Source organism: Sander lucioperca, chromosome 5 (genome assembly GCF_008315115.2).
Source record: "Sander lucioperca isolate FBNREF2018 chromosome 5, SLUC_FBN_1.2, whole genome shotgun sequence".
NCBI lineage: Eukaryota > Metazoa > Chordata > Actinopteri > Perciformes > Percidae > Sander > Sander lucioperca.
The window spans coordinates 37644413-37668003 of record NC_050177.1 but is presented as its reverse complement, the minus strand read 5'-3'; the positions used below and the strand labels follow the sequence as shown (position 1 = coordinate 37668003).

Here is a 23591-nt window from a genome sequence, read left to right as displayed (position 1 = left end):
ATAATAAAGTTAATCAACAATCAATTTCCAACTGGGGAAACTACCAATAAAAGATAAGATAAACCTTTATTGTCCTTGCACAGAGACTCATACAACAAAATTGTGAGTGCCACAACTGCAGGTGCATTAAAGATAATAAACAACAACGGGACAGGTACCAAACTACCAAATGTAACACCAATATGGTGTGTTAAAAAAAGGCCAGCAGCGCCTTTTCTGTCTGAGGAAGCTGGCTATGTTTGAAGTTGACAGGTCCCTGATGAACTTGTTTCATAGATCTTTTATTGAGTCGATTTTTACTTTTTCTTTATCTGTTGGTATGTTTCTCTCAAATCTAAAACAGAAAAATGCATTAACAAAGGTGATCAAGGTCCGCAGCAGTATCACAGGTACTCAACAGAAAAGTCTGTCTGATTTCTATAACAAACCGTTGTTAAAGAAAGCAGAATCCACCCTGTCTGACAGCACTCAAAACCAACAGATAGAAACAACTTCACACCCTCAGCCATCTCACTGCTGAACTCTAATAGAAGAAGGTAATGTCAGCTTGACCACCCAACCACACTTAAATACAGCTTTTTACTTATGTTTTTTTTTTACTATTTATTATTATATGTTGTATTCAAGTAATCTTGTGTGATTAATGTTGTCACTGCTGCACAACCTCTGGGGACAAATAAACTACTACTTGACTTGACTCAGACAATCTTGAATCAAAATTTGAGATGTGGGCGTTGATTCTGAGGTCTTGAACCAGGCTAGTATCTGGTGTCCATGTGCATATTATCACACAGTAATACTTGACACATAATGTACAAAGGTGTTTGTAGACGGACAGTTGGTGTACAGCATGTCAAGTCAACTTAAATCAATACAATCCTTATGGATAAAGGTTTAGAGCTGGGAGGTTTGATTCAGGACCAATCACGCAATTTTTTTAATTTATCAGTATTGGTTTTATAAAGCGCCACCCATTTCTAAATCCTTTGTTTATTGCAGCCCATTGAGCTCTGATTGCACTTTAAAACACTGGAGGAACTTCTTTCTGTCACACAGCGGTGAGAGTGAACAAATCTCAGACCGACACTACAGCGGTTTCAATTAAAGATATCCGCTGGGGAGGGTGGCGATGAATTGCGACTGTCTAAATTCTGTCTGGACTTTTCTGCTACAGCAGATCCACACTGACACTCCTCTGTCCATGCATTTGTCTCTCACACTTAATTGTCAAATAAAGGCAAAGATGGCACACAAACAAAAACAGTGTAGGAAACAATTAAAGGAGGGCCGTGATTCAGGGTGTATTTTTTTATTGAGCTGCCAAAAATATCAAAAGTGAATTGGTTTTAGTTGTTTTAAAGCTGGCCTTCTTTAGGCTAAGTGTGCTACTAGGGAGCTGTATTGTTTAGAAAAATATAAGTTTTGGATCAACTCGATATCAACAGATATTTAATACTAAAGCACCAAACTTCCAAATCTCCAATTCAGAGAAAAGCTGAAATGTTCTCAAACAGCAGCAAGATGAAGAAGTGTGAATGTATGTGTGTTGGAGTCAAGAAAAGAGTGAGACAGAGGGATATTAAGGGCCAGATAGATGGCTAAAAAAGAGGGAGATGGTGAGATGACAGGCCAGAGAGATAGATGAAGGAGAGACAGTGTTCATATTCTCTGTTGCCTTCAGCGACTGTGGCCATGAGACATCAATATTAAACACAGCAACAAGACCAGAGCCTTTCAGACACACACACACACACACACACACACACACACAATCATCATACCCATACGCATACCAAACACAAGACATCAATATCATATATGAGCATTTATATGCAGAATATTTTAGCGACAAACATAATGTGTGCTTCTGGAGAGCAGGAGATGATTGAAAGCTTTGTAGAGGGAGGAACTGGGATTTAGGCCAGCACTTAGAGAAGGAGAGAGATTGTCTTTATGTCTGAAATAAGTAAGCTTGTTTCCCGAAATCTCTGCATACTAATGTATTCCAAAAAGGCAAGGATTGTTTTTTTATGTTACATATAAAAAAATAAAATAATTAAATGGAGGCAGGGACTGTGTGAAGCTGAATAATTAACCAATGTCTCTGTTCTGTCTGACCGGTTGATGGCGGGTGTCACAGGAAAGACAGAGTTGGCCAAACAGGTGGCTCGCTACATGCACAAGGACATCAAAAAGGTATTTTATGTAGCCATGCACAAACACACACACACACACACACACATCCCGGTGTTTTAACATTCAGTCAATAGGTGGAAAACAGCAAACATTTAATTTAGCGGCTCTTCATGCCTTGAAGAAATTCAATTTGTGTTGGTTTCCATGGTGACTCTTGGTAGCACATGTTCAACACGAAGATACACACTGATACAGCAGCATGGTTGAGGTTAACCCACCGTGTGATTGCAGGGTTTCATCCGTATGGACATGTCCGAGTTCCAGGAAAAACACGAGGTAAGATACATTTTACCTTTTCCAAATACATTAGTGTGAAGTCAGGAGGTAACCAAAGTGTTTGATTGTTTCTAATGACGTAATTTCACATACTGCGTTGCTCTAACAGAGGTTTGTTCATTTCAAGAAAGAGTGTTACAGTTGCATCTCTCTCCTGCAGATGCATGGCACTGACACATTGGATTAATTCTGTTTATGTACCCATAATGGACTCATAAACCACAATTTTATGTTGTTTTTGCCCTGTTTTGCCTTCTTTGTGAAGCTTTGGTGATGAATACATTTAATCAGTGAATCAGAGTTGTGTTATGTTAGGACGTTCAGGAACCACATCGAATCCTTCCACCTCAGTATTTTTATCCAGTGTTAACTGTCTGTGGATTTCGGCATTATAGGTTAAGTGTTAACCTGGCAAAATACTTTTTTGTGTTACATTGTTAATCTTATTTTGTGCACCCTCTCTCCCTCGTCTTACAGGTGGCAAAGTTCATTGGCTCCCCGCCAGGATACGTGGGACACGAGGAAGGGGGTCAGCTGACAAAGCTGTTGAAGGCGTGTCCCAACGCTGTTGTCCTGTTTGATGAAGTAGACAAGGCCCACCCCGATGTTCTTACTATCATGCTGCAGCTCTTCGATGAGGTGTGTACACAAACACACAGAGATAAGTGCAGATATTATACCTTGGTGAAGTTACATTCATCCTGTGTTTCTGTTTGATAAAACATTTGCAAATGTAACTTTAATACGTTCCTGCCGTTCCTTCTCTCAGGGTCGCCTCACAGACGGTAAGGGGAAGACCATCGAATGTAAAGACGCCATCTTTATCATGACATCTAACATTGCAAGTGATGAAATCGCCCAACATGCACTGCAGCTTCGTGAGGAAGCTGAGGCGATAAGCCGCAGAAAGCTGGCCGACAACCTGGGTGAGAGAAACGCACTAACACATACTGTATGTATGTAAAAGTGCAGACACAAATATGATGATGCACAGCAGACATCACACTGACTTGCATTTGTTTCGTACATCATACACTACAGCTGCAAAATGAATTGTACATCGAGATTTTATTAGTCCCCACGTTTGTACCCATTAAAACCCATTTTGACATTACTTTTCATTTTCATCAGTTGCTGTGGTTTAAAATCAGCATGATGAAATTATGTGAAGTGTGGTGACATCATTTTGTTTGTCAGATCGTCTAAATTTGTAATCTGGAACTATCACAATGTCTTAAAGAATAATTTATATATTTTTTTATTTTATTCGGAATCAACATTTGAGAAATTGCAAACACATTCACACAAACTGTAGTGATTTGCTGCAACACTGTAAAGACGTAGAGCCATCAGGTAACCAAAAGGTCAGGTGAATGAAATCAAACGTGAAATGAATGTTGATGTTGTTCCCCAGAGGATGTTCAGAAAAGCGATGACATCAAAATCTCCCGACAGTTTAAAGAATCTGTGATTCGACCAATCCTGAAGGTAACTCAGTTTCACAAACATATTGTATTGACAGAGAAATGTTGCAGTTGAACTATCTGCTTCTCTACAGCAGTGTACTGTAGCAGCGAGATGCTTCGGTTGTTAATTCTTCGGTTCCTCCCCAGGCTCATTACCGGAGGGACGAGTTTCTGGGTCGGATCAATGAAATTGTATACTTCCTGCCGTTCTGTCACTCAGAGCTGCTCCAGCTGGTCAGCAAAGAGCTCCACTTCTGGGCTAAGAAGGTATGTAACACTGTGCGTCTTCACAGCACCCTACATTTATTAAAAAAAATTTAAGATAATTTTTTTTTGGCATTTTAGGCCTTTATTTGTGACAGGACAGCTTAGACATGAAAGGGGAGAGAGAGGGGGAATGACATGCAGCAAAGGGCCACAGGTCGGAATCAAACCCGTGCCCGCTGCGTCGAGGACTGAGCCTCTGTATATGGGCGCGCGCTCTACCAGGTGAGCTAGCCAGGCGTCCCAGCACCCTACATTTATAACATTGGTGTCCTCCAGTGTGGCTGGAAAGCCCTACCCACTTTGTCCTGCAGCCGCTGAGCTGTGCAGGAACACACGCAAATCAATATTACGTGCCACTACTACTCACTATAATGTGATTACAGTGTTTAACATGTGGAGCCTTCATCAATATTTAATTATTAATATTACAGCTGGTGTCCTGCCAGCCTGCAGGCAACTGATAGGAACCTGACTCAAGACTCACTCTGTGCATTTGTCTTTTAAATTTTGGCGTGTGTGTGTGCGTGTGTGTGTGTGCGCGTGTGTGCGTGTTTGCGTGTGTGCACGTGTGCGTTTGTGTGTGTGTGTGTGGGGGGGGGGGTGTTGTTAGTGTTTCCTTCTATCTTCAACGTTTTAAGACTCGTAGTTACTTGTCTCTGTCTGTGTGTGGCAGCGGTGCTCACAGCAGAAATCTCATAATTACAGAATCCTCATGAGCAATTTGTTTGTCACTCACTTTTATTAAATACATTAAATGTTGAGTGCTATCATTATTGCCTTTAATACGGTATTTGTGATGTCATAACATTAGCGTTTATATCTCTGGAGTAAAACATGGCATCGTATTTATTGAATGGAGTGTTAACATCAGTAGCAAATGAGCAGTTCTGATCGCTAGTATTGACTGGTGTTTGATTAAAACGCATTAAGGGCCTGTTGATTAGCACCGGCAGACATGCTGCTCGACAGTATTTTCTCTCTGCTTCTGCATTTGTCTCCTTCTCCAGCATTCACCATCCTCTCTATCTGATTTTACTGTTTATGATATCTACTGAAGGCCTCAAAGTTTGTTTTTTTTAAACATCGGCACACCCAATTAACCTCTTCTGTTCCCTGTCATTAGGCGAAGCAGCGCCATGACATTACTCTTCAGTGGGAGCGCCCGGTTCTGGAACTGTTGGCGGGCGGGTATAACATGCATTACGGAGCACGCTCAATCAAACATGAGGTATGCAGGTAACTGTAATACACAGACCAGCCAAACCAGGTTGTTTGAAAGTCTTAAAAGGCATTACATTATATTATCTCTTCTCAAGGCCTTAATGGGTCTACAGGAAAATCTCTTATTATTCTTGTTTTGTAGTATCATTCTTATCTGTTGTGACATTTTACTCACCAGTTTCATTACTGAGATCTGGGGAAACAGCAACTCTGCTAGACGAGCTTTGCAGCAGACCAGTAGAGCAAGCAGGGAGTGACGTTTACAGACACATACTATAGTTTGTTTAATTAATTTAATGTTTGCGTTGATTTTCACGTCCAGATAAGCGGTTAAGATAATGTGCTCAAACTATAGTTTAGTGTAAAGCCTGTCTGATCATGTGTGTGATTGGCAGAGCACATCCCTCTATCTTAGCAATGACGTTGGTAAGTAAAATGTTACGTAACTTGCTGGCCCTCACCTTGAGCTTTAAGAAAGTTTGATGGTGATTTTTCACTCTTTTTCTGACATTTTATAGACTAAACGATCAGTGAATCAATCAAAGAAGAGCCTCCTTTCAGCTGAGAACAATGACTGGTTTTGAGAAGTTCAAATGTCAAAATGCAAAATAGGAAAACTCACAAACAGGAGACATCACACTAAGCAAACCAGTCAGGATACTGATTTAAATACAATTTTCTAAACTCTGCTTCACCACTGACCTCGTCACTGATTCCTCAGGTTGAGCGGCGGGTCGTCAACCAGTTAGCGGCAGCATACGAGCAGGAGCTGTTGCCCAAAGGCTGCACCCTGCGTCTGTCCGTCCAACCAGAGGACCTGGAGGAGCGGAGCACGCCCAGTCTGCGCCTTGAGGTGGTAGGAGAGGACAGCAAATCCAGAACACTGGACATACGTCCACCGCTCAGCCCTGAACACTAACAAAGAAACACAGAGGATATATCCAGATATTTATGCACACATGTACACTTTCCCCACACACACATATCCTCATCATCATCATTATCATCATAGTGTCAGCAGGATAGATGCTTCTTGATGGATGTTACCAATAAAAGTACCTCTGATAAACGCATCACTGTCTCTCTGTTTCAGTACACACATGCAGTAATTACATGCCAACTTTTCCGCAATATTGCAGTACGATATCTGCAAACGATGTGTGCTGTAAGCAGTATATTAAGTCAACTTACTTGACCATTAAAGTTTGTTACGACAGATTTTCATATCAGCTGGGTGCTGATAGCAAGAGCTGTGCACACAGACTCATTAGATATAAAACCAATAAATAAAAGTAAATATGTTGCACGTTGTAAACGTAGCATAGAGGCTTCAGCGTGCATGTGCAGCTTCATGAACATCAAACATCTCATCAGTGGATTGAAGCCATCTCATTAGTCAAAACAAAAGCTTTGCATCAAGGTAGCTGTGACAGTGATAATTTAATGTTCACTTTGTAGTGTAGGTCACTGAAAACAGCCAAAATAAATAATATTTTTTAAAGATATAAAAATATAAGTTAATGGCAATGAACATCTGACATTGGTAGGATAAATGGCAGTTTTGTCATTGTATGCTTTGGCAGAGACAGGACGACAAATCTAAATCTAAATGAATATTGATAGAACATTAACGAGTAGCAAACAAACCTTTTTAATACTTAAAAAGTTGATTTTTTTGATTGATACTAAAAAAAATTTGATTTAGGAATTCAAATGTTTTGCCAAAGTTGGATAAATAACATCCACTTTGAGTTTGTCCGTTCGCTGTAAAGAAAAGGGAAGTATTAATGACCAAAGATAGTTTGACATTGCCTCAGATTGTTGTTCACTTTAATGTACAGTTTACTCACCAGCAGAGCTTCACTGATAAATGTTTGTAAACACAATCTGCTTATTCATTTTATTTTAGCAAAGAATGGGTTCGTGGAGAAATACTAAGCAGAAATGTAAAGCAGCCCATTTGAATGATGGGTAATATAACTGCCTTGTGAATTGTTTCTGTTGATGCATGTTGATGTAAAGAAGTCTCGTTTGTCACGACAGCGTGCTCTGGTGCTGTACAGTGTGTGTCTGCGCAGGCAAGTCTATCTGACATTAAGAGAAATTTAGAGTCATAAAGAAATAATATTCAAAGTGTTGTTTCATAAATGTTTCAACAGCATGTTGACAAGGCGCCAAATGTAATCGAGCGACATTTTTCATTCTTGTATCCCAACCTCCACCGCGTAAATAAAGTCATCACAACAAAACGGGAATTCCTCTGTTTTTTGTTCTGTTTGTGTTGCACTGACACTCCTGATTGATGGATGGATGGATGGATGTGTGTGAGAGTGTGTGTGTGACCAGTGCCTGGGTGGGAATTCTGCAACAATAAAGCTTGTCCACCTTGTGAAACAACATGACAGAGGAATTTCCTTGGAATTCTGCTGTGTGTGGGGGTCTGTGTCGGAAGCTGGAAGGGAATGCAGCGCGGTTAATGCTACAGAAATGTAGAAGACATCACACACACACACACACCCTGCAGGAATGCTTTTCCTATAGGGAGGAATTAGCATGCAGAAGAAAAAAAGACACATTCACTCTTACTGTGCTCCGCCTGGACCCCCCAACAACAAACACGTGTAGCTTGTTTTACTCACATCTACAGAATCACAGCTGTCATTCCCTGTTGATTTACAGCATAACACCAGAGTCATTTTCTGTAGGGCTGCCATGATTGGGAAAAATTCATTGCCAACTATTTCAATGATCGATTAATCGTCAATTTTCCAGCTTCTTTACTCTGTTTTTATATAATTGTAAATTAAATATATTTGTGTTTGTATTTGAAGATGTCATGTTGGGCTCCCACAACTTGAAAATAATGAAAATAATCATTAATTGCAGCCCCATTCTTCTTCCAATAACACTTTTTTAGTAACATCTCAATTGTCTCAAAGCTAGAAAAAAAAATAAAAAAAACTGAAATCCTGCTTCATTAATTATCCATCTCCTTTATGATTGGTATAGTTTAAATAATGGAACTCAATAAAGGATGGTGGCTTTTACCTAGACCCACGTCATCAGCGTACCTCAGCAGAACAGTGCATTATATTTTGTGCATTCATAACGCCCACTGTTTGGTCCTCAAAAGGTTGTATGATCATTTGTTGTACCTCCAGGGAACTGAAAAGAAGGGAAAGGAAGTACAGATTTCTTTTATTTGTCTACCAACAACTTATGAATCTAAGCTTACTCTGTGGTTGTATGATTATAGTTTGCACCGTAAACAAATTGTCATATAGGCCGACTTAAAAATTTTTATCTTCATGTTGTGGAGATGTACAAAAGAGCAACAGTACAGCAGACATTTTCACAAGTGGGACTCTTGAAGTGGCTGCATCTGGACAGTAGATCAGGTTTTGCTATGATACCTCAAGGCTTTTTTCCAATCGCTTATAACCCTCAAACACATCTACACTTTATGGTTTTAGGAAGTCAAGCTGGCGTGTGTGTCTGCACATGTGTGTATCCATTTACCCTCCCTGAGGAGGAAGACAAGAATAAGAGGAGGAGGGGAGAGAGAAGAGGCTCTTAGTCTGTCCGTCAGGCTATTTCTGACTGCTGCCATTTCTCTGATTAGATTATGGAGAAACAGAAACCTGGCCCTCCATCGTCCTAACCTCCCTCTCACTCTATCTCGCTACATTTTGCTCACTCCCCTCCACCCATTCTCCCTCCGCCCCATGCTCAGCTTCCCACTCTCCTCCACCTTTTTCTCTCAGTCCTTCCCTCTTCCTCTGATGTCCATCTGTCTGTCTCTGTCCCACTCTGTCCTGGTGTGTCTCCTCCACCTTCTGCTGCGTATACAAATGGAAGAGAGCTCAAGGCAAGAGAGAAGCAAAACAAAACAGTGAGCGAGTAAAGGTAAAAGGTCAAACATGGGAGGATGAGGGAAATGGGAGACCAGAAAGATGAGAGAAATTAGACACTTGTCATTAGTACGAAAACATCTGTATTAAATTGAAGACCAGTATTTTTTGTTACCCTACTATGAATTTCTTTGCTTTCTCAAATACCAGGGCCCAAACTGCCACAAGATTAAGTAATAAGATATGGCCTTAGTTCATTTTGCACTTTAGTATTGCAAATTCTACACAAACCTTAATTAACCAAAATACAAAAAACATTGGGCACCCTGCTAGGCCTCGGCCGGGGTACAAGGTGCTGACCATGAACCACAACGTCCCTGCTACTTTGTCCGGACTGCATGTCATTCCCCATCTCCCTCTCATCTCTATACTGTCAGTATAGTGACTAGTGACTAGTAAATGCATACCCAAAAATACCCAAAATAATAGTAATAAAAAAAAGACCAAAACCATTTTACTATCTCTGGGGGTCTGGGGCCCTGCAGCAGTTGCAGACTTTGTCCAGTTGGTCAGAAGTAGAGGGTTTATTGAGTAACTCTTCAGAGTCAAACAGCTCTTTTTACATCAGTCCGTCCAGATTTAAGACGGTACTGTGTTTATTCAGATAAGACCCCAGCATGGGCATTTGTTGTGATATGGTTTCCAGTTTGATGTGTCACATGCACACTGCACAAATGGACAATGCTGAGTGAATGTGCTCTACTGCTTATGAATACTCATCTCTGTTCTGATGGGTAATGAAGTTTAGGTGTGTTACATTTCAGTACAGTTGCTGTGCAGTGGTGGGCTCAGAGAGCTGCAGCAGCCAGGTGGAGGTGGTGAATGATGAACGACTACTAGAGGCTCTCCCATTATCATATCTGTCCCTGCTCTTAACGGGGGATTTTCATCCGTGTCCCTCCGCACTCCGCTCATATCTCCCTCCCTCTCGTTCTCATTGTGCTCCCCCAGGAAAGCGATCGATTTCACTTCCATTACCTCGGACCTCTCAGCTTTAAAGATGCTTCTCGTTCATGCAGCAGTAAAGCAGCAGCGTTATCAAAGCTTTTTATTTAGGTTTTACATGTTTGCTCAAATGATAGGCTACTCTTGGCTCTCGTGTTAACGTATGGGCATACAGTATGGTGTCTTTGTTGTGGTTCGGGGATGGACCTGTGGACAGGGGTGGTACACACCGACGGGATGCCGTCCGGTTACCGCAAGGCAATCACGTGACAGTCCCCTGGGAGAATTAGCATAAAAGACAAATAAAGGACCCCACCAAAAACACACCAGTCTGCCTTCCTTTCTTTTAAAGAAAAGGAAAGAATCCATTCCGCCTAATTCGAACCTTGCTCAGGGACAGCTCGCGTGGCAGATTGCAGCCTAATTAGTTTAGAGGGAATTTAATTCAATTAACTTTCCACAGCTCCGCGAACCCCGCCGCTGGGCTGCTTTCAGAGCGCGGGGCCAGAGCTCGAGATCTAATTAGCGTGTTTGGAGAAGCTCTCCTGCGCGCGGCCATCCCTCGCTGCTCCAGCTGTGGTGTGCGTGTGTGTGTACTGTGGTCTCCCGGGACCTGGTTTTTATCCTAAAAAGCTTCTTTTTTAAGTAACATGCCGTTATCCATTAGGATAATACAGGTCTGGTGCCGCAGTGGAGAGATGTACGCAGCATGTGAATAACCGCAGCTGCTCTGCGTCATTCCGACTGATAAATGTATGTTGAATTGATATTAGAGTGGACTTAAATTAGTGTGAGTGTAATTTGATGGGTTAATATTAATGGCCACATTTTTTGGCAATTGACGAAATTTCAGCTTGATGAACCTTTGTGCTGGACAATTATTTTGGTCATATTAGACTGTGTTGTACTTCAAGTTTTTGATCCAATCTGATAATATATGTGGATTTTTGACTAAACTTCATTGACGTCATTAGATCCAATATGATGATCTTCAGTGAGCCCAGTGGTTTCTCTAGCAGGCACGTCCCAATGATAATATTTTAAACATGACAAATTGGTGCAATATGATGAGATTGTACATGTACTATAAGCATACAAGTGCGATTTTAATCTATATGTTCTGATGATTTGGGGATGTTTGCCTCTGTGCTATTTCATTATCATTATGCATTACATTAACGCCTTTAACTTCTCTTAGGTGTTGCACTTTGGCATAGATTACAGCTGACCACATAAAGGTCAAAATAGCCTCGACTGAAAAATCATTGTATTAAGGGATTTAAAAAATATATTTGTAGCTTAAATTTATATCAATGTTTTATTTTATTTCCTCCTGTAGAATAAACTACGGTCCCACGTATCAACACTACCTGAGTGAAGAGTTGAATGTTACTACACTGGGTGCTGTTGCTCTAACCCGGTTAGATGCACGCCGTCGTCTTGAGCCGAAGCGTCACGGTACATTCCGGTAATTGGGGATTGAAATGCGGGGACAGGCGCACCGACGGGACCCCCGGCCCCTGGCCCACCACCCTCCTCCCTCCTGCACCTCTCTCATCCATCACCGGGCAAATCAAATGCACCGCCAGCCTTCGCTGCTGTAAAGACGCAGGCCGATGTTAACGGCAGGATCTGTGATTTTTGATTATATTTTATGCGCAATCAAATTCACCGCCGAGGGACGAGGATCTTAAGAGGGGCGATGACACGACACATTTTAGTAACACTGCAGGCGGAGAGCTGGCTGCTCGGCTGTGTAGATAACACTTGCCTTGGATGAAGTTGTAGCAAATGAAAAAGAAGTAGGCTATGGGTCCTATTAATTAAATAATATGGTTAGTCTTTACAAAGTTTTTACAAATATCAAGACTATCTGTTATAACGACGATGAAACCGTGTGCGTGTGTGTGTGTGTGTGTGTGTGTGTGTGTGTGTGTGTGTGTATGTTAGAGAGAGAGAGAGAGAGAGAGAGAGAGAGAGAGAGAGAGAGAGAGAGAGAGAGAGAATTCAATCAGCCATGGGGCGTATTTTGCTTGTGCGCAAACTACGCACAGGTGGCAATTAGATTAGCATTAGGGGACTCATTTATAACGTGATACAGTGCAACGAAAACAGACTTCACTGTTCATGCTATCCACATCCTATCTATCATGGTTGGCTATAGGTCTAATAATTCAGCGAATAATTCAATTTGCACAACAGCTAAATTCAAGAATGGATGAAACCTATAGGCAAATCATTTGAATTGGCCTATTAAATCAATTTGACCTATTACAACTGTTAATAATGAAGTTATCAGGGTCATATCATCACAAATAGTTATAGCTATATATAACAGTATATTCTACATTAAATAAATAAAAAAATATCTATTTAAAATTTCAACATGAGGTCTATGTGCCCAATTCTTTCTTTTTTGTCCCCCTGGTTGCATTTTATTGCAGCAGCTGTACAGCAACCATTATGCTCACATCTTGCAATGTAAAATCAGTTTGACTCTATTTGTACATGATCGAGCAGTGGCACTGACTTAAATTAACTCTTAATACAATATAAATATATAGACTATTAACAGTGCGCATTTAACTGCAAGTTTTACAAAGCTCGACAAAGAGTAGGCCTTCTATCCAGATGAGGATCAATAGCTGCCTCAGTCTAAAGCAGGACAACGGCTTTCGGCATACGGGACATGTTCTTCTTTGAGCTTTCATGATGGATGGAGCTGGCAGGCTCTCTCTGTGACTGACAGCTTCACTTGGTTTTCAGACCACCACCGCGTGTCACGGGACAGATACCGGGCTGGGGCCTCCCGCGTGGCTTTTCTTTAAACCAGTGTCGCCGCTGTCCCATCTTTCACTCATCTCTTATGCCTTTTCTCTATCCATACACCTCTTCATCTCTCCATCAGGGCCATCAGACATCAATCATAGAGGCCAGTCTCTACACCCACACCACCCTGACAAACACAAGTTATCCTACTGCTTGCGTCGTTAAAGCCAATCTGCCTGCAGCCCCGCAGGTCTCCAGTCGTTGTCTTTGGGGTTGAAGACCATCATTAACAATTACAGTGGCAGAAAAGATGGGAGCAGAGGGGGAACAAATGTTAGGAATTTAATTAGGATTTCTCTACAGATCACGCCACTTTCGTGTTTGAAATAAGCTAGGACAGACAGAACGATTTTTATTTTACGTTTGTATTTATTTTTTATTTTTTTCGGAATAATAGGCTACATTTTACGATCACAGCGCTTTACACCCTGGTTAATATGCATAGTTATTTATGATTCATCAGAAAATTAAAAAAGGAAGATCGATGTTTGAATAGAGAACTTAAATTCATTAATCAAGGGAAATATAACAACAAAACACAGACCATCCGATTATATAACGATTAAGTAATTATACTTATATTCTGAAGTATTCTTCATGCTGTGGTAGGCCTTGTTATCCCGAATTAGTTGACTTTACTAGAAATTTGCAGGGAAACCCGTTGCCTTAAACCGTTTAAGATGAAACTTACCAGGTCAAGTTGTATTAACACAGAGCAGTAAGTTGATGCAGTAGACAAATCAAGTTTACATTAGTAGTCATTACTAAAAATCATTGGTAAACATAAATTATTTTTTTTCTGGAGTCATGTTGTCTAAAATAAGCATGTTAAAGCTTTAGAGCGGAACTTTTTTATATTAATGAACGTCCAAGCCATTGCCAAATGAGTTGATACAAAGCTAATTAAGACTATCAGCTCCACACAACTCTCTCTGTATTTCTCAGTATGTTCAGAAACTGGTGTGGTCAGGCGACTCTTGCGCGCAGATAATTACCTCTTCTGAAGGGTCCATCATGTTTTTTAATCCTCCGTATCCTCCTTGGCTACTAGCAACTGCGTGGAGGAGGGGTGGGGTTGGTCACGGAAGGCTTGTATTATGTGGACACGCTGACCGTTTTGTTGTCATTACTTAAAATGTCTCATGGGGGAGGCAGAAACTACACACTATAGCTTTAAACATGCAAAGAAACACAACAAATATAAAACATTAGGCTACACATCATTACTGGAGAAATTATTTGTTTATATACATATTTTTATTTTCCTTTATGTGAGTACGACTTTAAGAATAATGTATTTAATAAATGTATTCCAATAAAACAGATGAGAATACTATACACAAACAATGTAACTTTCCAATATTAGATACTGTGTGGAAAGTTTCACTCGGGAGCCAGAGTTACTGATTTCCAATCTGTAATTGAGCCACTGAACATCTCACTGCCCAGACGCCATCAGTCCCCACCCGGGTCTTGGTCATGGTGCAACAATAAATGTATATAGACATGAACACTAAATCAGCCATACATAACTAAAACCCAGATAACATAAATTCCCACCCAAAACATTAACAGAACATTTTTAAAACACACTTTAACTGACCCCGCCCCTCCCCTACAGAACCATAACGTCCTTAGTTGTCTCTGCTTAATATGATCTGTGCACTGCATACTTAAGCTGATTATTACGAACATCTAATTGACTTAGTCATGAATAACAATAACAATAACAATAATAAATAAACATGAAAGAATAAGAAGTTTAATTACTAAATCTGGGTTTACAGTATATGTTTTCCTTCATTATTTCCATATAGGAACTTGTGGTTAATTGTTTAATGGTCTTAATCGCTTACAACCTAATGTTTTAACATGTAATAATGTTGCTTTAGCTTTTAAATCAACGACACACACTGATCACTGAAAAAGTGAATTGATCCTTTGATGTTAAATCAATCATAACTCCGATTAGAAACGGACAGCCTATGTTAAGTGTGTCCATAAGATTTCCCCCTAATAACCCAGTCCTCCATGGGCCTATAATCCCTATAGTCGGGCTTCCTCTCTCAGGGGCCCTCAGGAGCCTCTAGGGGACCATTGTGTACCCCACTGTTGACTCAGACGTCATGAATGCCAAAGATCCCCGTTACTGTTTCCGTCAAATCGCCCATGAATGTAAAAGTCCAAAGTTAAAGCCTCCGCAGAGGAGAAGTCTCCCCCTGCGCTGGAGCACTATAGGGCGGATTAGTGGCCTGGAAGAGACCGGTCCCCTCTTTGAAGGGATTAAAGTTTATATTCTTAAAAGCGGGAGAGCTAGGGTCGCTCCTGGCTGCTCTTTTTTGAGAGGCAGAAACGGCCTGGAGAGTTTAACTTTTGAAACAGTTTAAGTTTCTTAGTAAACTCACCTCTGAACCCACCAGACGGGACGAGGACACACAACAGACGGCGTGGCCTGGGAGCTGACTGGTTAATGTGCGAGCCAAAAAAAATCACCAGGCTTATAAAATGTAGCCTAGGCTATATTTATTTTATGTGGCTTTAAAAATAGGCTATATGGATCAGGAATCACACAGAACAATGGGCTATATTGGCGTTGCTGTAGCTTATGAGAACACTTTTCTTTTCACTACGCTAATGCAACGGCATGGTGTCTTATTAGTCCATGTGACTGGTCACTTAGCCTGTGTGTAGGTCTACATGTCATATAAATACCACAACTAAAAGTGAGTCGAGTCTGCGGTAGCATAGTCTATTTACCGAGACCTATAACCTACTTACTTACTTACTTACAGTAGCCTATAAGCCCATTAGCCCATATGCCATAGTTCTGGGTCTAAAACATCGATACTTTGATATAGCCCAACACCGTAGACCTAGGCATACTATTCCAGAAAGGGTGCTCAGAGAGCTCTTGTGTCTGGCCTTCGTGAGCCTCGGACTCGGGCACAGCGACAGACATGAGTGATGTTCAACCAGAACTGCAAGCCAACATCAGCAAAAGACGAACAACTGTATCAACAGGAGCACCGCGTGCCGCCCCGCCCCAAACATCCACCAGCTCTCACCAACCACACAATAAACGCTTTAACAAATCTTATTATTTATACTTATTTGTGGTTGAAGTGCACAGCGCGGCAAATGCACGCATGCGCGCGCGTTTGGTGGGTTAATGACATTAAGGAGCATCATCATGCAGTCTCTGGTCGAGCAGAGATAAGAGTGCGCACAATTGAGCGCGCGTACACAAGCCAAACTTAATTAATTTCTCGTGAAACGGAATTTTGGTTTGTGGGTTATATTGGTGAAATGTATCCACTAATAAAACGCCTGTTAATTTCCTGAATAGAGCCTGAAATGCAGCCGTCATGTTTTTTAAATAGCACCAGATTTGGAAACTGCATGGAGCGCGCGACTACAGGTTTCAAGCTTCTTTTGTGTGTGTGTGTGTGTGTGTGTGTGTGTGTGTGTGTGTGTGTGTGTGTGTGTGTGTGTGTGTGTGTGTGTGTGAGTGAGAGAGAGAGAGAGAGAGAGAGAGAGAGAGAGAGAGAGAGAGAGAGAGAGAGAGAGAGAGAGAGAGATGGGGGCCGTGTGGGATATGACTTATCACATTGTATGACACCGAACAATAAACTTAAACCAATTTATGAAGCGTCAATGCGTTTATGGTTAGCCTGTCGTGGTTGTCTCCGCAGCCAATTCCCTCTCTAGTCCTATACATCAAAGCGACGCTCACTCTGGTGACATTTCCGTAAAAGTGATCGGAATCAAATCAAGCTTTTAATCTCACCAATCACCGTCACATCTGGACATTTTCCCCCACATAAAGACTTCTGTGGCTGAGCTGCAGTTGTTTCCACGAGCCGTTTGAGGGGCAGTAAAACTATATTGACCGGCTACGGAGCATTATTTGGGGCTCAACCTGTACCTGCTCATATTATGCATTCTTGTCACATGTTAATATAGGCTATTAATTATAGCCTACTGTTTCGACATAAACTAATTGTAGGCCTATAAAATAATCAGACTATCCCAGAACAGCGAAAGTGGGCTAGGCTATATCTATTCTAAGTGTGTTTTCTTGTAGATGCGTCCAAAAGGCCCATCGGGCAAATTTCAGTGCCAAACTGAACGAATATTGCTCCTTTATATTCATTTTTTTAAATCTTTACAGGCTTATAGACATAGCCTATCTTGTGATAGGCTATTTGACCAAACAGTAGGTTATTCATATTCTGGAGTTCAAACCCCAAAAGTCCCATTTAGTGCATCCTTCTTCCAATATTTTTCTCTTCACTAGGCTATTGTTAGAAAATGAGGGGAAATAGGCCTAACGTAGAGGGAGACGATAAGCATAGAAGTACCTGTCTTGGCTGAAAATGGTCCTTATTTTGACATGGAGGTCTTGTGAGCTGATTAAACGCATTATAAACGCAGTTTTTAACTTTAGATCTAAAAGAAATGGTAATTGAAAGAGATTGAGGCTTGCTTTTGGTCATATCGCTGAGCTATAACTTGACTCACCAGAATTGGAAACGTCCGATAAAGGAAGCATTATAACATTATTACACATTATAACGTCTTTATGTTGTTTTAAATGAAGAAGCCATTGGTTTTTAGACTGAGGATTAAACTCTGCTGACACCTGCGAGCTCGCGATGCTCTGGAGCGCGTGGGCGGTGCAGTGAGCGGTGGGAGGGGGGCCGTCCGTGTCCACGCTCACTCACTGGTGGCATTGTCATGGAAACTAGACCACCGCCTCGCTATTGTCTCGCGCTCTGCCAAGTTTATTATAAACACTGCGCGAGCAGCAGAGCGCTGTCAAACGGAGCGCGAGAGCAGAGCGAACTGCAGTCCAGGGAGGAAAACCGCAGAGAGAAAAGCAGGAGCAGGAGAAAGTGAAAAAGGAGAGTGAAGAGCTGTAGAGAGAAAAGCGAAAACATCTGGATTATTTACCAAGAAACACGAACGACAGCCCTGTGACAGTGAGATATACACCACAAAGCTGACAGGAGTTTTGAAGAGACGAACCAAGAGATAGGCTACTGGAGAGATATCCTACTTGAGAGACAGACCAACTCCAACTGGTTTGAACAATATCACTCTATCTGCTAAAATAAAAGGCGGCTAGAGACACACCCAAACCTATCTGCTCAGAGTTCCCCTCGTCGTTTTTAGTTTGCAGACCGGTGTTTGCACCGGCTCATCTCCATGTATAAGATGGATTACTCCTACCTGAACTCCTATGACTCCTGCATGGCGGCCATGGAAGCGTCGGCCTACGCGGACTTCAGCTCTTGCAGCCAGGCCAGCTCCTTCCAGTACAACCCGATCCGGAGCGGACCCTTCTCCAACCCAGGCTGCACTCCGCTCAGCACGGCCAGCTGCACCCTGGGAGCCCTGCGAGAGCACCAGCCCACACCTTACTCCTCAGGTAGGCCTACAGGTCTGAAGGTCTGCAGGGATATAAAGAAAGGTTATGGGATGTTGTTCATTAGGCTTATAATTATTAAGCGAGAAAAGAACAGAAGGCTACATTTTGTCGTCCTTATCATTTGCTCTGGCTTGAACGGGGACTAACCGCTTCTATCACATAAAAAACAGGAGGGGCATCTAATTGTCAACTGTCATTTTTTCTTTATTGGTGAACTAACCTTACAGTTTAAGGCCTAAATGGCTTAAATTGATTTTTATCTCAATATAGACTTCATTCTTGCACTGCAAAAATGAATTTATGGAGAGCGACAGCTGCATGCTAAATCAGTGTTATAATTCACATGTTAATGGTATTACATTTTTTAATGATGACTTTGAAAAGCGCAGAGATTTTTAAAGATAAAGCTATACTAATTCTCTATACTAATTTTGACAGTATAGCCTATATGCACGCGTCAATCTACAAAAAATCAGAAGACTTTGCTAGGCCTAATAATAATAATAATAATAATAATAATAATAATAATAATAATAATAATACATCGTCTAAAAAAAATCGAAATCAACCTTGACGAATGACACACGCACACCTGTTGGCCCATAATGTGCTGTGCAATTATTAATTTCCCTGCAACCATAATTGTGTCAAATTCTTAAATTTAAATTACATTTACGATTTAAACCCAATATCCATTTTTTTTGACAGGCTTATAAACTGAAATGCTCAAGTGTTGTGACCTTAAACCGAGACCTAACTCCAAAATAAATTGACATTCTGTTCATGCAGCTGAATCAAAAATGTTGTTTTTTATTGTATTTTTTTATTTAATTTTATAAATTCGATAGCCTAAATAAAACGCCTACAGGCCTAACTAATTTGAGGCTAAATCGGGCTAAATTCTTCTTCTTCACTTTATTAAAAGGCACAAAACTCCCAGTTGACATTATAAAACTAAAACACCTGTTTAGGCTAAATAGAATAAAAATGTAAAACGTATGAATGAACCAGCTTTGTGAAGCCGATATTTCCTTTTTAGCGTTTTGTTATAAATTTGGTCTTCCGCCTATTGCAATTTAATGAACACAATGCAATACATTATCATCAATAAACTAATCCGCCTTCTAACCACTAACTAGGCTACTGTAGGCCTACACGTACGGTAGGTTGTTGACTGACGAAAACGGTTGATTATGAAAGATTAATTCATAAAGCCGTTAAAAAGTTGTATTTTAAAAATCCGACGAGTTAAGACGGGTCCTGTTTCATTTACGCAGGGCCACTCCGCGTTACTATGATCCACGGCCTCTGCGATATTAAAGTGACAGTCAGACCATTTCAAATGTTGTTTTTTGACCACTAAACGGATATACATTTTCCCCTCACAGTCCCTTACAAGTTTTTCTCGGACCCCTCCGGCCTGAACGAGAAGAGGAAGCAGCGGCGCATCAGGACCACCTTCACCAGCTCCCAGCTGAAGGAGCTGGAGCGGGTCTTTGCAGAGACACACTATCCGGACATCTACACCCGAGAGGAGCTGGCGCTGAAGATAGACCTGACCGAGGCGAGGGTACAGGTGAGAGGAACAAGCGTTTGTTCTTCTGCTTTCTTATACCTGAAGAAAGTTTCAGGTAGAACACATTATAGCCTACACAACTTCAGCAAAGGAAAACCTTTTACTTAGAATTTACTTCTGTCTGACATGATCATGTTATCTATCTATCTATCTATCTATCTATATTAATGTTACCTCTGTCTGCGTTACCAGGTGTGGTTTCAGAACAGACGTGCAAAGTTTCGCAAGCAGGAGCGTGCGGCCAACGCCAAAGCCAACAGCTCTGGTGGCACCACGGGCAGCAGCTCCAGCAGCAGCTCTGGAGGGAAGAAGGGCGGAGAGCTGAGATCTTCATCCGATGATGATGAGTCCAAAGAATCCACCTGCAGCCCCACACCTGACAGCACGGCCTCCCTGCCGGGCTCGGCCAACGGAAACTTGGGCAGCCCCGCCAGCCTGAGCCCCAGCCCGGCTCCTGTAAACAGCGGCTACGTTAACACCTCCAGCTCTCCGGTTCTCCAGGGGCTGAAGCCGCCCAGCTGGTCCAGTCTGGGGCCATCCAACCCAGCCATTGCCCAACCTGCTACCCAGACTCAGGAGATTCTGAAGGCCTGGCAGCCGGCGGACAGTATGACCGGGCCCTTTGCTGGAGTCCTGTCCTCCTTCCACAGAAAACCCAACCCTACCATCAAGACAAACCTGTTCTGAAGCACAGAGGAAGAGGAAATGAGAGACAAACATTATGCTGTCTACTGGAACAGTGAGGAATTTCCAGCTTTTGTTGAGAGTCAGGACATACCCATTATAACACTGAATTCATTGGTGTAGTCTGCTGTAGTTCAGTGAGGCCTTCGGTTCTTCTCGAAAAAAAAGTATCCTGTGTCAAACTGATTCAAAGATAATAAAGTCAAAGGTTTGGACACCATCTCTCACCCTAAAAAAATATGCAACTGCACCTGCAAAACTCTGGACATGGTCAGTCTCCTTCCTGCAATGACTCTTCACTTTCACTCTCAGATGTGTTCATACAGATTAACAAGACATCATATTTCCTCAGATAAAACTAAGACAAGACACACTCTATTTATTGATGCAACACTCTTCATGTACAGGCCCTTGAACTTCAGAGCGTCAAAAGGATGATTGTGTGTCGCCCAATCAGAACTGCTTTGACTGATAAACACATGCATACACAGTCTTTTTCACTTTGTCTTTTCAGTCTTTCTTGCCACTTATAAACTCACATTCCCACACTCGCTGCATTGCAACAGACTCTTGGCCAGCCATAGCGGCAGCTCTGATGAGCATGGCGATCAGGTACAAGTTTAAAGCAGAAATCTAAACATCACGCTCCAGTCTCTGCTGTGGAAACAAAACAAACTTTTACCCTCAAGCACAACTTCTTCTAAGCTCCCCTGACACACATACTCTCACCAGAAAGGAACAGAGTCCCCCCTAAACCTCTTTGCAGAGCAGAGCAGAGCACCCCAAAATCCAATTAGAGCAGCCGGGCCAAGACCAGACACCTCCCCAGTTCATCCCTTTTTCCTTCTTTACTGTATCAAGTCCTGACTCCCCCACTCTCATCCTCAATGTGACCCCCCCACCCTCCCCCAGGCTTTTAGGTCCTATCCCTTCACTCTCTCAGTCCCAAAATGCCTTTCTCTTTCAAACAGTGGGTACTTTGTTAAAATTCAGCAAGGGAAAGAGGGACAGAGATCTTGAGGCTCCTGCAGTTTCCTGCTCTGTTCTTTGGGTAGAGAGAGGTGAAAAGATGTAGTTCTACACAAGGCAGAGTGTGACCTACAACTATGTCAATCTAATTATAACAGACTTGTACTGTGGGTACTACAACTGGTTTCTCACTTTCGTCACTGACTGAAGAGTTTTTTTGATGATTCTCCTGCTGGACTGATGGGAACAAATGAGTTTGTTGCTTCAGTCTGTGGTATGAACTCTAACGGACCAACAACTCATCACCCACTCTGAATCTTTCATCAGTTGTTTTCATTAACTCTCCCACAGCCAAAAAAATATGGGACCATCTTTCTGAGAGTTGCAACGCAAGCTGGTCAAATGTTGGCAATATAGAGAGATGGAGACAGTTACTGGAGTTTTATACTGTGTGTCCATTAATACCATAATTTTGTTTCTGTTGATCTCCATCTTTTTTTTTTTGCTTGCGAAGTTGCTTGTGTAACATCTCTATTTCATTTTGTAGCAAATCACTGTAACAAGACTGATTTCAGAACTGACTTGGTTTACTCCAGAAATCTACTCGAAAAGGAAAAAAAAAAAACGGAAAAAAAAAAAAGTGTATTTATTAATATTCTTTATTATGTCAGTGAGGAAACCCACACATTTCTTTGGACTGTTCCATGAAATTTTGTGACTGTAAATTCCGTAATTAGTAATATAAATATTAGGTAGCCTTTTGTTTATTATTTTCATGTTGCTTTACAGATTTATTTCATTGCGGAGCACCTGTGTCTCACAGACCAACACGTCCATGAAAACTATGAATCGACAGAAGCTCTAGTGAATGAGAAGTTATAGCACTACTCTGAATATTCTAATAAATCTACATTATGGAAGCACTACGTGATGCGTTTAATGATCTGGTTTCTTGTGTGTAACAGAGTGATGAGAGTGTTGTGTGTTATGTGCAGACCTCAAAAACTAACAAAGCTGTTTTCATGAACACTAGAGGTACGTGCTCCTGAAATCATGGTTCAATAAAAACTGAAATGACTGTCACTTATTTTCATTTTACCGTACACTTTTTCCCCTTTTCTTTAGTGAGGCAGGTCTAGAGCTCACGGACCATAACTGTTTAATCCTCTCAGCTTTCCCTGCAGACAACAACAAAAAGAAGAGAATGAGTAAATAAGGAAAGATATTAGATTTTAATTGAAAAAAAAAAAAATGACATGGACAAACAACTTACATTAACTTAACATAACCAAGAGGTGACTACATAAAGGAACAAGAAAAAAATGTGTGTGTCAGAGAAAACACACTCACACAACTCTTTTACACACACACACACACACACACACACACACACACACACACACACACACACACACACACACACAAAATGTGATGGTTGTTTGGCTGTTAGAAAATTAGACAAAGTGTACGACACATAACAGGCAAGTTGCTAAGTCAAAGGTTGTATGTGAGAAACAGAATTCAAGGATGTGTTTTGGGTCACAAGCAAAATCAGCAGGTGAAATAGACATGAATGAAACTGCTACCATTGCATATTTAGTCCCAATTATGCAAAAACACATTAATTGAGTATAGAGTTCTACTTTTGAGGCCACGTCAGCCTCTCCTAAAACAATTATAAACTGGTTTATCGGTTTGGCTTAGTCTCAAGGGCAGAAGAGAAGGCAGGAATTAAATTAAGAACAAATAAAGGCATTTTCAACACTCGCAGGTAAGTTAACTCTCTGATATTTAACTATTCAAGAACAGTATATAAACAA

The 23591-nt window shown here is 41.3% G+C and overlaps 2 protein-coding genes across 3 annotated transcripts in view; both read left to right on the top strand.

Annotated features, from left to right (window-relative positions):
- Nucleotides 1–23306, top strand: part of clpb (caseinolytic mitochondrial matrix peptidase chaperone subunit B) — a 50546-nt gene extending 27240 nt beyond the window's left edge. Inside the window, exons 9-17 of one of the 2 annotated variants that reach the window (XR_004897358.1) lie at nt 2141–2196; nt 2428–2472; nt 2950–3111; nt 3242–3398; nt 3887–3960; nt 4086–4205; nt 5329–5433; nt 6148–6399; nt 23133–23306. Coding sequence is in view for 1 of the 2 variants with exons in the window: in XM_031293307.2 (XP_031149167.1) it covers nt 2141–2196; nt 2428–2472; nt 2950–3111; nt 3242–3398; nt 3887–3960; nt 4086–4205; nt 5329–5433; nt 6148–6345 (917 nt within the window). In the remaining variant the exon portion in view is untranslated. Of the gene's footprint in view, nt 1–2140; nt 2197–2427; nt 2473–2949; nt 3112–3241; nt 3399–3886; nt 3961–4085; nt 4206–5328; nt 5434–6147; nt 6500–23132 lie in introns of those variants that run through there. The other variant, XM_031293307.2, reaches the window with a different exon arrangement.
- Nucleotides 17781–20960, top strand: phox2a (paired like homeobox 2A). The gene is made up of 3 exons (XM_031293315.2): nt 17781–18542; nt 19931–20118; nt 20311–20960. Exons 1-3 carry the CDS (start codon nt 18320–18322, stop codon nt 20803–20805), a joined length of 906 nt encoding a protein of 301 aa, XP_031149175.1. The 5' UTR covers nt 17781–18319; the 3' UTR covers nt 20806–20960.
- Nucleotides 23307–23591: the final 285 nt, after the last annotated feature.